At 47.5% G+C, this 13,896-nt stretch overlaps 1 protein-coding gene across 2 annotated transcripts in view; it reads left to right on the top strand.

Annotated features, from left to right (window-relative positions):
- Positions 1-13,896, top strand: part of PAPPA (pappalysin 1) — a 178,281-nt gene that overhangs the window by 158,688 nt on the left and 5,697 nt on the right. For both annotated transcript variants that reach the window (XM_031059238.1, XM_005423806.2), the window contains exons 20-21: positions 687-758; positions 4,975-5,073. In XM_031059238.1, coding sequence (XP_030915098.1) covers positions 687-758; positions 4,975-5,073 — 171 coding nt within the window. The remainder of the gene's footprint in view (positions 1-686; positions 759-4,974; positions 5,074-13,896) is intronic.

Genomic DNA, 13,896 nt, shown 5'->3' on the forward strand with positions numbered 1-13,896 from the left:
CCACCACCTCCACTGACCAACCAAAGTTTTCATTCACTCTTTAAATCTAGATGTCCCACTCTGTGTCATTATCTAGGAGGATGGTCATAATTTTTGCCCAAAACTGAGTGTGCAACTTTTTTTCTATAGACAAAGTTGGAAGAGAAATTATTATACAGATATGTAGCCAAGGATGCTGTCCTGTCTGGGGGTTATTCTGAAGGCGTGTGGTGGGAGGTGCTTTTATTTAAGATGGTGCTAAAATGTGTCTGAAAATCCACCTTGAGCTGCTTCCATCTTCACGAATCAAAGGTATGATGGGCAATGAAAGAAAGCAATTCTTGGCAGCACCAAAGAAATCCCTAAATTAATTCCTAGAATGCCTCCCCCCTACCCAAGAGCAAAAGTGGACCTGTGCCTTTGCCTTTCCCTGCCACGTTCCCCCACCATGAGTGAAATATTGGGCATGACATTTTAGGAGAACCTCAAATATTATTTTAATCTCAATTGCTCTGTTATTGCAAGTGTCAAGTCCAACACTTCTTGTAAATACCTGGAGGACAGCCAGGTCCTGAGAACACAAGAGGTGTTAGGAACTGAACTTCATTGGTTAAGTACTGGAGAGCCATAGGAGCCAGCACACTGACTTTCTCTACACTGATTTCTTTGTCTTAACCTGTTGCTTTTTTTTTATTTCTTCCCTCCAGAGTGTTGTCTGCACAGCAGGACTCAAGTGGTACCCTCACCCTTCCCTGATTCATTGTGTTAAAGGCTGTGAGGTGAGTTTTGCTTTAGCTCAGGTGTTCTATGGTGACTCTCCTAAAACTTACAGAAACAATCATTGCAGGCACATGGGCTGTAAATTCTGGTTTTCAAGTGGGGCTAGCAGGATTTTGCCCTGACCACCCTATCACACAGACTGATTGCCTGCATTGGTTCTGACACTCAGTAGGGAAATTGGTGGCTTTCCCAGAGATGATGGTTGGTGACTCTCACAGGAGTTAAATGATCAAACAGCTCGAAAACATTGGTTGACCAAAAGAATTTCCCAGAATCTGGGAGTTTCTGGGAAGTTGCAAAAGCCTTCTCTTGTTTTCCCTTGATCTTGACTTATTTGAGGGACAATTCTTTCCAAGGCCAGCTAAGCTTTGGGCATTGGTGTGGGCAGAGAAAGTTTAGGAAAGCCAGAGATGATACCACTGGGTGGACAGCACAGCTGGACATGGAGCAAATCACACCTCCCTCCACTGGCCACCTCTGTCTAAACCAGAAAAGAAATAATCAGAAACATGCAGTTGCAATTCAGCTGTGATAGAATTTTAGAGTCTTGCAAGTTACTTGAGAAAAAAGTAATTATTTTGAAGGATGTTGTTTCTGCCAGCAGCAATTTTTGAAATGTCTGAGAAGACTGAAGATGCTTCTGGTGGTTAAACAGGACTGGAGCACCTCAGTCTGTGACATGGCACTCATGTGGTTTCCATCATGCCAGCCCTGAGTATCTCATCCACAGTGAGAAGTCAATCCTTGTGGCACCTCTGGATGGTTGGGAAGCTCCATGCCCATTTTGGAAATGAGCTAGCTCATGGACAGAGGCAGAGCTGTGTCTTCCCTCCACGTGTCCTGACTTTCTGCCACACTGACCAGGCTCTCAGCACCTTAGTAACCCAAGCACTCTGAAGTTATTTGCCCAAAGTGTCAGAACATGGGACTGAATTCCTGAATATGACACAAAGCTCCAGACCACACTGCTGTGGGATGTGATTTGTCTTGAAGTGAAAGACAGGTTTCCTTCGCATACAAATGTTGGGCCCAAGAGGGTAATAACTCTCCAACAATGTAATAGTTTCTGTCTAGCTGTTCCCTAAATGAAAAGCATTCTGCTGTCAGTGCTCTGAATGTCATAAGCCGTCTCACGCATCGCATTCATGCAGGCTGGCTGGGTGCCCCCATTCTCCAAAGAGAGCTGAAATAACATCCAGCCACCATTAAAAAATGCCATTCAGGTGCTGATGCACCACTGGGTATCCATCCTCCTGCTGTTTAAGGATAGTTGTTACTGAGACAAACTTTGCAATGATGTAATAATTTACCAGAAGCCATTATTACTGACATGCTTCTTCTCAGCATTTTCTTCCTTTCCATCACTGCTAATTGCCAGAGCCCTCTGCATCAACAGGAACTTTCTTCTTTTCAGCATTCATTCAGCAGTGTCACTGCATCCTAATCCATCATCTGGGAAGGCTTTGCCCAGACAATTGATAATGGCCTCTAGCATCATTTTCAGAGCAGGATCCACAGATGGGCCAGAGCTTGGCATTAAGATTTCAGAAGAAATTCCATCTTCACCAAGCCATTTTTTTTTTTTTCTCCCCCCATGACTATGGAAACAGAGACTAATAAGCCAATAATGCTGGGCCATTAAGCTGATACAACCCCTAATGCATGAGCATCCTTAGCATTAGGAAGGCTTCCCCGAACAGGAGGCTGTAAGCGGGGCATTATTTGGCTCTTGGTGATCGCAGTAGGAACCCCTGCAGCTGCAGCAATGTGATTTTTTGTCGCTCCCTAGTGGCAGGAACAGAGGCTTATGAGTCAGCCTCGTACTTGTCTGCACCTAACTTGGGTGTTTCGGTAGCAAACGAGTCCCTCTGGACTTCATGTATCGTCCTCCAAAAATATCAGAGCACCACAACTTGCATGAAGACCAACAGAGACCTCACCTCAAGCAAGGATTTTGGTCCCAAATCAGAAGAGATTCTTTTAGGATTTTGGTCCCAAATCAGAAGAGATGCTTTTTGTCCCATTCTTCTCCTCCTCCAAAGGACTGGCTTGTCTACTTTGTGCCAGAGCAAATTCTTCCACGAGTTTCTTTATGGATTTTCCAGCATTCATAGGTGTAGGGTACAGGCATAGGGATGGAAATTTAAAGTCAAGATTTCCCATCAAGCAGGCACAGCCAGGCAACACAAGAGAAACATGGAGAAGCCTGCAGAATTTCCTGTGAGGTTGAGCAAAGTTCACAGTTTTAAATATGACCGGCTTGGCCTCAGAATATCTCTTCATGTATTTATAAATCATTCCCTTTTAACTCTTGGATTATTAATTAAATTGGAAGGGGGCTTTCAAGTCAAAGCCTTTGCTGTATAAATAAATCAATATCTGTGGAAATCAGTGGAGTTAAGACAGTTTAGAGGGACAGGAGCCTCACACTGTAACTCTGATTTCCTTGACAACATTTGCAGTATCTGCATGTAATTAAACAAGTGACACTCAATGAGTTTGTCCCCTCCTGGTACTCCTGCTGTGGTCTGATATTGCCATCATTGCCTGGGTTTCCTCTACCTGATAGAAATATTTAAATTTGCAGCACATCAGCAGTAAAAGTGTGCATTTGCCCCGCTCCATTGAGTTCATTTCAATTCTGATGAGTGTGGCCATGGTGAGCTCTGGGGAGAGCACAGTGAGCTCTCATGGCTGCTTCTTCAGGTATCCATCATCTGGGACACTCTGGGTCTGCAACTGATGCAAAATCCTCCCAGGAAACCTCCCCAAGACATCCTGCCTGCTCTGCAATGATGTCTTCTTGCAGGAGAGTCCCTGGTGTGGTTTTTTCAGTGTAAAATAAGTGAATTTTTCAATGAACAGATAAAATGGGAATGGCCTAATGAGCCTGTGTGTGGAGAGTTACAGAGATATGACTCTGCTCTCTGCTGATCATCCATTTTTCTGAGCTTTCATTGCTGCCTGGGATTCTCACATGTGATATGGACCTTTTTTACTGTTAGGTACAGCTTAGACTTCCAAGGAAGACTTCTGTACTTGCAGACCAAAAGGGCTCCAATGTTCAATGAAAGAATTCAGGCCTTTCCTTCAGAATCGTGGTTATTATTCAGGCCCTGCGCAGCACATGGACTGGTGATCACATTGCCCAGCCTAATGAGCACATTTTCTTTTTCAAGGTGATTTATGAATTTCCCTTAACAGCTCTCCACAATGTCCCTCTGAATAATTGCCATTATCCCAGCTCTGAGCTGTGGAGTGGAGGAAGATCATGTGCCATGGCCAAGGTCCCACACAGTCACTGCTGTTCAGAGAGAACATGGGCCCTGTGCTGAGCTCAGACCCTTCCATTCCTCCTGGTGATTTGTTGTGTGCCCTCGTTGCTGACACGTGTTGCAGAGTCAGGAGAACTCTGGTGAAAAGCTCAGCTATTAAAAGCAAGCCCATTTTGCTGCAATACATAACCTTCTTCTTATCCCACACAGTTTAGGAAGGTTAGCTTAAAATTATCAAAGGTGCCACAATTTTAGATGCCTGAATGCTGTCTGTGGGCCTAGTCAAATTAATATTCCTGAAGCATCCTCTTATGTGGGATGTGAAGAGGCAACAAGGGCTCATTTCCCTTCCATCTACTGTCCTTTTTTTTCTGTCTGTTTAGAAGGGAAAGGGGAATAATTATCTCTTGCTTTTCATGGCAGCTGGTATGTTACAAACTATATGGCTCCTTCAAATTTTTGTGGTTTTCTTCTGAAATATTGTTACAGGTTTTGGGATTATAGAATCATAGAATGGTTTGGGTTGGAAGGGGCCTTGAAGTTATCCACTTTCAAAGTCCTGCCATGGCAGGGACACCTTCCACTGTCCCAGGCTGCTCCAAGCAATGTCCAACCTGGCCTTGGGCACTGCCAGGGATCCAGGGGCAGCCACAGCTGCTCTGTGCCAGGGTCTCACTGCCCTCACAGGGAAGGATTTCTTCTGGGCATCTAACCTAAATTTCCATTCTTTCAATGTGAAGCCATTTCCCCTTGTCCTGTCCCCACAGTTCCTGATGAACAGTCCCCCTGTAGCCCCTGCAGGCACTGGAAGGTGCTGTGAGGTCTCCACACAAGCTTCTCTTCTCCAGCCACGACTTTCTCACTCTGTCTCCATAAGGAATGGGCTAATTTTATCCGTGTTCACACTCTCAGCCTTTTCCTGCTTTTTTTCCTTTTTCAGCCTTTCATGGGGGACAACTACTGTGACTCCATCAACAACAGAGCCTTCTGCAACTATGATGGTGGGGACTGCTGCGCCTCAACAGTCAAGACCAAAAAGGTAGGGATGCCCCTGCCTCTTCTCTTCCCATGGGAATTCCCTGTTGAGTGCTGCTTTGTGCCTGGAAAAAAAATTATTTTGCTCAAAAAAGGAAGGTCCAGGGTCTCAGAAGGACCTTCAGCCTAGGCTTCATCTCACTATAGGCACTGAGTTCTTGCTGGTTCATTTATCATCCATCCTCAAGGTTCCAAAGGGAAACTAAAAGTTAGAAGTCATTAGGAAAATAGGAGAGAGCAAAAGGAAAATATCATTATGGATCTGTTCTTTGATCCATGTGTACCCACATGTGCCTGGATTGCTGCTGACTGTCCCATCCCAGAGTGGGACAGAGAAGAATGTGGGGCAGGGCAGCAGGGCTGGGTGGAGATGTCAAATATTTTTTGCACAGAGATCACATAGACCAGAGCCTTGCAAAAAGAGAAAAGCTAGTGACACAGATTTAGAAAATCATTACTTAAGGTAGGGATGATGCTTAGGAAAGTAAAATCCACTGGTTTTTATCACTCAGCAGTGAGGGGGTGAAGTGGTAATTTCCTTGAAGCAGGATCCAAACAGACGAAAGAACATCCTTGTTGGCACAGTGTGTGTTTGAGTAATAGGATGATTTGCCACAGAGCATTATTAAGAACAAAAATATATTTGAAGTCAAAAAAAGAGCAGGCCTATTTGTGGAGCTTTGCTCCTTCAGTGGCTATTAGACACTGTGATCTGGATGCAGCTTCTGGCTGAGGAATATTTGAACCCTTGGCTGTTTGAGCCTGGACAAGAGTCCCTGCACACTCATTCTCCCTTTTTCTGCTTCTTTAACACAAATTTCTGATCACTGTTAGAGACAGTGACTGGGGTGATAGAGCTTGTGGCTTGGAGCAGTACAACATTTTATAGGTTTCTAACCAGCAGGGATTTGGAACTAGGTTCCTCCCAAAAAATAAAGCAAATTTTATCCCTGCTAGGTGAATATTTTACCTTATCTTCCAGATTTGTGTATAGAACAGAATGAAAAATCCAGCTTCATTAAGTATCTGATACATATTAATAAATAACAAAACCTGAGGGAGCCTGGGCTCAGTATATGACACCATCCATGTTACTCAGCTGAGGAAGGAGGTCCTCTCTCCAGCTTTGGCTGGAGACCTGTGGGCTGTGTCTGGTCCATCTGGGGGGACCAGAGAGGAAGGGGAGGGGTATGGGCATGCCCTGGCAAGCGTAAGGAGTTAATTTCTCCTCTGGGGAAAATGCAGGGGAAGATGTCGTTTCCCGAGCTGTGCACTTTTTGGACAAACATTCCCCTCTATTGTGGTGTTCCTTTTGAAAAAATTCCTTGGAGCCACATGCAGGGAAGCCCAGGCAGGGCAGCTCCTCAGTTCCCCACGGGTGGAGTAGGGCATGGAGACCCCACAAGGGGCTCCCTGGTGAAACAGCCTCTGAAGAGATGAGCAGGATGACAGACAGTGGCTCATCAGTTGTCTCCAAGAAGAGATTCCTATCTCTGGCTGATTTTCCACCTCCTTGGGAGGAGCAGCCCAAGAGCAGCACAGCTTGCTCGCTGACCTCCCACCAGCCGGGAGGGCAGAGCTGGAAGTGCCCGGTAGCTCAGCATGGTGTAGGTCTTCTCCTCCCAAAACAGCCTGCCTGGGAAACTTTATCTCACTGCCTGCAGGCTGGAGAGCAGGCGATGAAAAACCCCAAACAGTGTCAGAGGAACGAAAGCGAGGTGCCTGGGAGGGGACCGACCCAAACCAGCCTCATCAAGACAGGAGCTGAGGGCACGACTGAAACAAGGGGGATGTGAGAGCTGAGATGAAGGGGGGTGAGGAGGGACAGGATTAAGGTTTGGGAGCAGAATTTATTGCTGGGCAGGGAGTTGAGACCAAGTGGGATCTGCACAGAGTTGTGAACACTTACCAGCCAGGCGACTCACGCTCAAAATATCTGCTGCTTCCCTGCCACCCAGAAACCAAGTGACCTCCCAAGGAGGGGAAGCACTTTGTAGCCCGGTGGGTTGCTGTTTTCTGTGCTAAAACTGCTTGATGCAAAGGGCAAATGGTCAGAGACGGGCAGCTGGTCACACCTCTGATGGATTTTCTCCATGGAGGGGGAGGTTTTGTAGCTTTTTTGGAGATAAGTCTGCTTTCACAGACTTCCCTGGGAGCCGGATCATTGTGACTGGGGAATTAGATTTGCCTTAGCTGGCAGTTTAGAATCCCCCATCCTTGAGATCACACAGGTGGAGGGCTGAGCCGTGGAGCCCATCACAAGCCTGGCATGCATTCAGCATCCAAAGTCTCCCAGAACTCCAACAACATCCCAGGAGCTGAATGAGACGCCTGGGAGAAGTGAGGAAAACCACCTTCTCCTTGGATCTTCCACACTAAAAGCGAGATGCTGCATCCCAGTTTATTACATTTATAGGGTAAAAGGGGGAATAATAACCCAGCCAGGGGGGCTCTGGGGTCAGAGTCAAGGAGGCAGCAGGAGAACCTCGCTCCTGCAAAGCAGCTGCCGACACCTGCGGCAGCAGCCGTGGGGCCGTGGGGCTTGGCTCTCCCAGTTATTTTCCCATCTGAGGCCTTTGACTGAGACCAGATTTCAGGCCAGGCTGTTCAAATACAGCCCTCCCTTTGAAGAGGTTTATGAGTGGAGCATTACAGGAGATATTCCAAAGGGAAAAACAATGAAAGGTGAGAGAAAAAGGAGCTGAATAAAAATACTCCGCATACCAAATCCTTCCAGCACAGTTTGCCACCTACTTAAAAAGGCACAGTTTTAAAATACACATTGGGTGTAAAAGCCAAAAACCTGGAGGAGACATAGGGAGGGGCGAGTCCAGCTCTGTTAATTCCAATACCAGATGAGGATGTATTTTCATACGGTTGTAGAGAGAGTGAGACACATGAAAGAGACTGCTTTGCTCCTTTTCTCTCAGGGTTACATACTATGTGGCAGATGTGTCAGTCTTTTAAAGCCCCTGCAAGTTTGCCCATAAATGTCCAACATTTATGCAACACCTGTTTTTCTCCCAAAATGTCACAGGACATTTTAAAAGCTTTAGATTTATCATCTTTTCCCCGCAGCAGCCATTGCTGAGGTGACACATGGTTCACATTTAAGAGAACATAGCAACTCCACACATTATTTTGGGAAAGGGCTGAAGATTAACATTGCACCATGTGAAGATTCAGGAGTTAACAGTCGAGTAAGAGCTGGCTTCAGATCTTTAGTGTCCGCAAACTGTCAAGACTTAAGTTTCACTGCAGTCCCACTACCCTCCCAAACACACTTTGGGCTGCACACAATGCTGTGAACAGGCTGCCTGAAAGCAAAATACTTCAAGCCAAGTTCACTTTAAATCCAAGCCCTCTTACTTAATGTGAGACTTTGCACTCTCCTGTTTTGTTGCCCTGAAAATGCACAAGGGACTTCCATGCTTATCCCATGTTTTCCCTTTGCATTTGAGCATTAGCAGGGAATGACCTTGTGGATTCCGTCAGCGAGTGGGGAATGGAGCAGTGTGACTTATCTGACCAAGCACCAACTAATCAGCACTGCTGCTTAGATAGGAAATAATGAGTATTTGCCCTGCTCTGCTCGCAATCAGGCTGGAGAGCTTAAAAGAAATCATTAACGGCCTCTTTTGAATGCTGCAAGTGGCAACGAATAAATTCAGTCATAATCTGGGCATAAATTCGAGGCAAGTGCAGTCAGAAAGCAGGGAAAAAAAAGAGACATTCATCAGCTTAATTATTTGTTGTGCGCTAATTGATGAGCGTCGCCCTGCAGTGGGCGAGAAGCCAGGGCTGGCACAGGGACGAGTGCCACCCAAGGAAGCAGGGACATGGGCAGGCAGTGTGGGGAGCAGGGGCCTGATGGCAGATCTGTGGCTGGGGCAGGGGACAGGGCCCTGCTGCTCACAGCTTGCCCTGTTTGTGACCCAGGAGCAGCTTTGAGAGACAGGAAGGCCATTGCCGGCCAACCTCCAAGGGAGAGAAAGCTTCTGTTGTGTATCTGGAGGGGATAAAGTCTTCCGTGAAGGACAAAGCAAAATCCCATCTCCTTTTAATCTTCCTCCCCTCCTGACCCAGCACAGGTTGCCAGCTCCCTTCTGCCTGGCTGCTCTAGGAAGCTGCTTCTTGCTTTGTATCCTGCTGCAGATAAAAGAAGACACTATTTTCTAAAACATTACCTACGTGACACTGCCAGAGGGAGGGAAATAAATAACCTGGGCATAACTGGCTGTCTCTGGGCTCTTGGCCACCGGTGAGGAGCTTGTGGGGTGTGCAGCATTGCTGGGAGAGGCTCTGGCTGTTTCCTCTGATTCATTTCAGGAAATCTTCTCTCCAGTAACTGTCTCCTCCACTTCTTTTCTTCCCTTTCCCTTTTATAAGTTTTCCCTAGACAAGACTGTCTAGAAAGGCCTCGCAGAAATCAGAAACTCTTTCTTTAGGCTCTGCTTACGTACTTTGTTCCAGACTGGGATTGCAGAATTGCCTGGTTGAAGGTCCTGCAGTCTGATCCCTGTAGATTTAAATACACTAAATTTGCTGCTTTAAAATTCCCTCAACTTCAACCATTTGTAAGGGTGAACTTTCATCTGTCTTTCCTCTCTGCCTTTCCTTTTTGTCGCATAAGGGATAAACCTACAGCTCCCATGAGAAAAACCTGCCTCACTCAATTATCACTCAGGTTTTCCTTCAACTGCTTTGCCCCATAGCACTTGGTAAAAAAAAGAGAAAAATTGTCCTGTCCCTTCAGCCTCTTGACATTTCTGTCCAACACCTTGGAGAGGAAAACCAGCAAGTGCCTTGGCGGAAAACAAATGAGGACTTGTGGTAGATAGAGGGCTGTGTGGGATTCATCCAAAGCTTTGCTTATCTAAAAGATAGGCCAGTTATCAAAACCTCTTCAGAGACTTTATGGCCGAGAATTCAAGGCCTAAAGAAAGGAGCTTTGAACTGAGGGGCTGTTGCTGGCTCCAGCAGGGATTTCCAAAGCCTGTCCCTGTCTCCCTGGGAAGGGAGGGGAATGAGTCTGCTCTCCTACCCCTAAGCCAACAGAAATAACCACTTTTTGGTATTTTGGAGAAATAAGCACCTTCTCCCTGCTCTCTGACTGCAACACAGACCTGTCTTAGGCAATCTCAGATCCTTCTCCATTGCCACAACATGTTTCCGAGGCAGTTTGGTGCCATTAGAAGCTTAAGTGACCACCCCAGCTGAGGAAATCCTGTTTATCCAGAAGAACTGATGCTCCTGCCACGATGCAGCTCCTAACTACTGGCCTGTCCCCAGCTGGGTGTGTTTGTTAGCCAGGGAGATAGAATGAATGGTGGGTGAGCAGGGAGGAAGGCAGGATGCAATGCTGAGTGTTGCTTCATGCCTCTGGAAGCGGCTGAGCGCTCCAAGCACGCGGGTTCTCCCCAAAGTGTGGGTGAACTCACTTCCCCACCAGCCCTCAGTCACAGGCTCAGTGGCGGTAGCTGTTTGCCGTGTGAGAGGAGCGTTTCCAGTCAGGGTTGGTTGGGATGGGAGCTTTTTTTGGGGCTCAGAGCTTGATTTCATAATCCTTCAGGGAGGCTTTCCAGGCGTCAATAAATTAAAAGCAGTCATGGTAGCAGCACATGTTGCCTATCCTGAGAGAACTGTTCTTGGCTTCAAGGGACGTGGGGCTTCCCACAACATACGGCGTTCCCAGGGGATGTGCTGGTGGAGGGTGTTTGCTTTGCTATCCGACCTCACTTCATTAGCAAGTGTTACAAAAAACAGCGAACAAACCTTCCCTGCTCCACCGCCAGCTATTTGGCCTCTGGGTGGTCTGGCTCCTATTAAATCTTTGGTGATTATTTAGACTAATTACATTCATGTTTGCACAATCGGTAGCACGAGAGTAGGAAGCACAGCTGATTGCTGAGCAACTGAGCTCCGTGCGGTTTGGCAAGCGGGGCTCCCTCGCTCTGCTCCGCGGGCAGGCGGGGATGGATGCGGGATCCGTGCGGGCTGGGCTTCCCCGGGAATCCCTGCTGGCTGTGGGCCATCCTGCTCCCACTGCTTCTGGTGAGGCAGCTCCCAGTTTGCACACGATGGAGAGAGCAGAGCATCTGTTGGGTTCAGCTGAGCTACTACTCGATGCACCACGGTTGCTGGTTTCACCGGGGCAAAGCTCAGTTTATGGTGGGGTAGTTAACAAAAATTCAGGCTTTTAGAAGCGCATGTGCTGCGTGGAGAGGAGGTTTCCTGCCAGCTTTGTCTTCCCAGGCCCTCTGGAGCAGTGCCCTAGGTGTGAACCCGCATACCAGTGCTCAGAGCTAAAAGGGGGCTCGCTCTTGCTCCCTTATCTCAAACTGGTGACCTCAATGCTGAAAACCACTGGGAAGACCCTTCCAAGATGCTTTTTTATCCCACAAGGGCCTTGTCAAGGAGCAGAATAGTCTCTGGTGTTTGAGCTGGGAGGCTCTGGGGAGGCACAGGGCTGTGACACTCAGCACAGGCTGCCACACTTATCTCCCAGGCCACACTGCCCGCCAAGGCTCTGCCTGCAGCAGGGCCTCCGCAGCCCCAGTGAGCCTGTCTGGGAGATTTCGCAAACACTTCAGGGCTGAAATCTAACAACAGCCTGTTTCCCAACACTTTGCAGCCCTCCTCCCCTGCTTCCCCCTCCCTGGGCCCGATCCTGCCTGCCCTGGTGCTGCTGTGAGCCAGCCCCAGGCTCGGGCAGAAGGCACAGCCAGGTCAGCCTGATACCAGACTCTGTGAGGGACAAGCTTGCAGCCTTTGCAGAGCTGTTTCCCATCCCTCCCTCTACCTGTCTGGGATTTCTCCTGTCAACATTCCCACCAGTTCCCTACAGACTGGCCTTTCTCAGCAGGGATCAGCCTTGGGATGTCACCAGCCTCTTCAGATAGGTGCATGTAGTGAGGAGTTATGACCTCTCACTCATTCCATGACCTGCATCCCAGTTCTGCGCTGCTCTGTCGCATTGTTGCCTTTGTTCCCACCATTGGGACCACAGCATCCAGCACAAATCTAGCCCTGTTTCTAAGAGGCAACTTGAGTTTTATCCAAAGTCTCTTCACTCAGTGTGGGAGAGGATGCTCAGGGCTCCCATGCCTTGCTGGAGAAGGAAGTTTGAGGTCATGCACTGTGCAGCAATGGTGGTGAGTTAGTCGAGGTGTTTTGGATGCCCCATGAGTTACACCTGGGTGTCTGTGCCAGCCTCCTGCCCAACCTGTGAGCCCACACCTGCTGCCCTTGCTCCTCCAGGTTCGGAGCAGGATGTGTCATGTCCTGCACACTCCAGGTGACAGGAGTGATGGATTGTGTCTCTTTTCTCTCGATGATGGATAGTCTGTGGTCCAGTGTGGTTGTGGTGTGACTCACATTCCCTGGAGCATTGTTGATCCAGCGCCATGACTGTTCTGGATCATCTCCAAGAGCTGTGTGTGGTAGGTGTGTGGAGCTGTGTTCTTCACTTATGTCTTTTTCAATTTACTTTAGCTGATCTGAGGATACAGTGTCTTGTATTAATTTATCAAATGTCCAAGACAGGCTCTAATTTTAATTTTAGCTTTTTCTTCTCACCCTCCTAGATATTTTCTGGGTTTTCTACATGGGGAGGTGGACACAGGTGAAATGCAGGGCTTGGTGTTTTGAAGGAAGAGGAGCTGACTCCTTACTCCTGGCTCTACAATGGGTCTATCTGAAAATTTCAATGCAGGTCGTGTATTCTGGTAACGAGCTGGGCTTTCACAGCCCTATTTAAAAAGAAAAGAGGTAGTTAATCTTGGAGTATGTATATCTGGGCTCCACACCTAAATGGGCTATCATTCAGTGAAAGGATCAGCATTTATTATTTCTAGCACATCCAGCAGCTCTATTTCATGGCTGTGTACTCCAAAGGCTGTCACTGTGTGAGCCCAAGGCAACAGACAGTTCTTCTTCTAAGGGTTTTCACAGTTTCCATGAGTACTTCAGACAGTCCCAGCAGATTCTGTGTGTGGGTTAAAGTCCCTAAATACCTATGGAAATCAGGTCCTTGGGGAACTCAAATGTGTATTTGTTGTAAATGTTGTTTAAAGTGGAAAACCCTCTATTACTGCTAAGTTTTTTGGAGAATTTTGTCAAGTCTAATGTGACTGTGACTGTGCTTATTACCCATAGAAATCTCTGCCTTTTCACATAATAGAAAACTGATCTCTGGAGCTCACTGCCATAAGACAAAACAATTCATCTATGTGGACAATAGCACTGTAAAAATTAAATTGCATAAAAAGCCTCCATAAGGGACATAAAGTGAATAAGACTGATCTGATCAGGAAGAAACCCTTCTCCATCAGGCTACCCACTGCTGGGAACTGCTGCTGAGCCACAAAGCTGTCTGCTCTGGGGGCCACAGCTCTGCCTCAGAGAAAGCTTCTGCTCTTCTATCCATGACCACTATCGGGAGACAATAAACAGCCAGACATTTCTTCTCTGGATGCTCCATCTCCCCAGGAATTGGCTGCAATGCAGCAGCAATCCACTCTTGTACGTGCACCTTTTCAGGTCGCTCCAGGGCTGAGCACATCCTGTGAGACAGCAAAGAGGAAAACAAGGGATTCACGAGGAGAAATGGGAGGAGAGAAATGAAGGAGGCAGAGCATTTCAGGCAATATCAAACTCATGCCAGTTTGGGTGTCTAAGGCTGCTGTTTCAGCAGAAAGTAGGTGGGGGGAATGTGAGCTGGTGGTTTGGAGACAGAGACATGCAGGGCTTTCTCTCCAGGCTTTGATGTTCCTGCAGGTGAAATGGGAGCATGTTTGGGATCTCGTGCCTGCAGCACATCCTGCTG

Source organism: Geospiza fortis, unplaced genomic scaffold (genome assembly GCF_000277835.1).
Source record: "Geospiza fortis unplaced genomic scaffold, GeoFor_1.0 scaffold85, whole genome shotgun sequence".
In the NCBI taxonomy this organism is placed as follows: Eukaryota; Metazoa; Chordata; class Aves; order Passeriformes; family Thraupidae; genus Geospiza; species Geospiza fortis.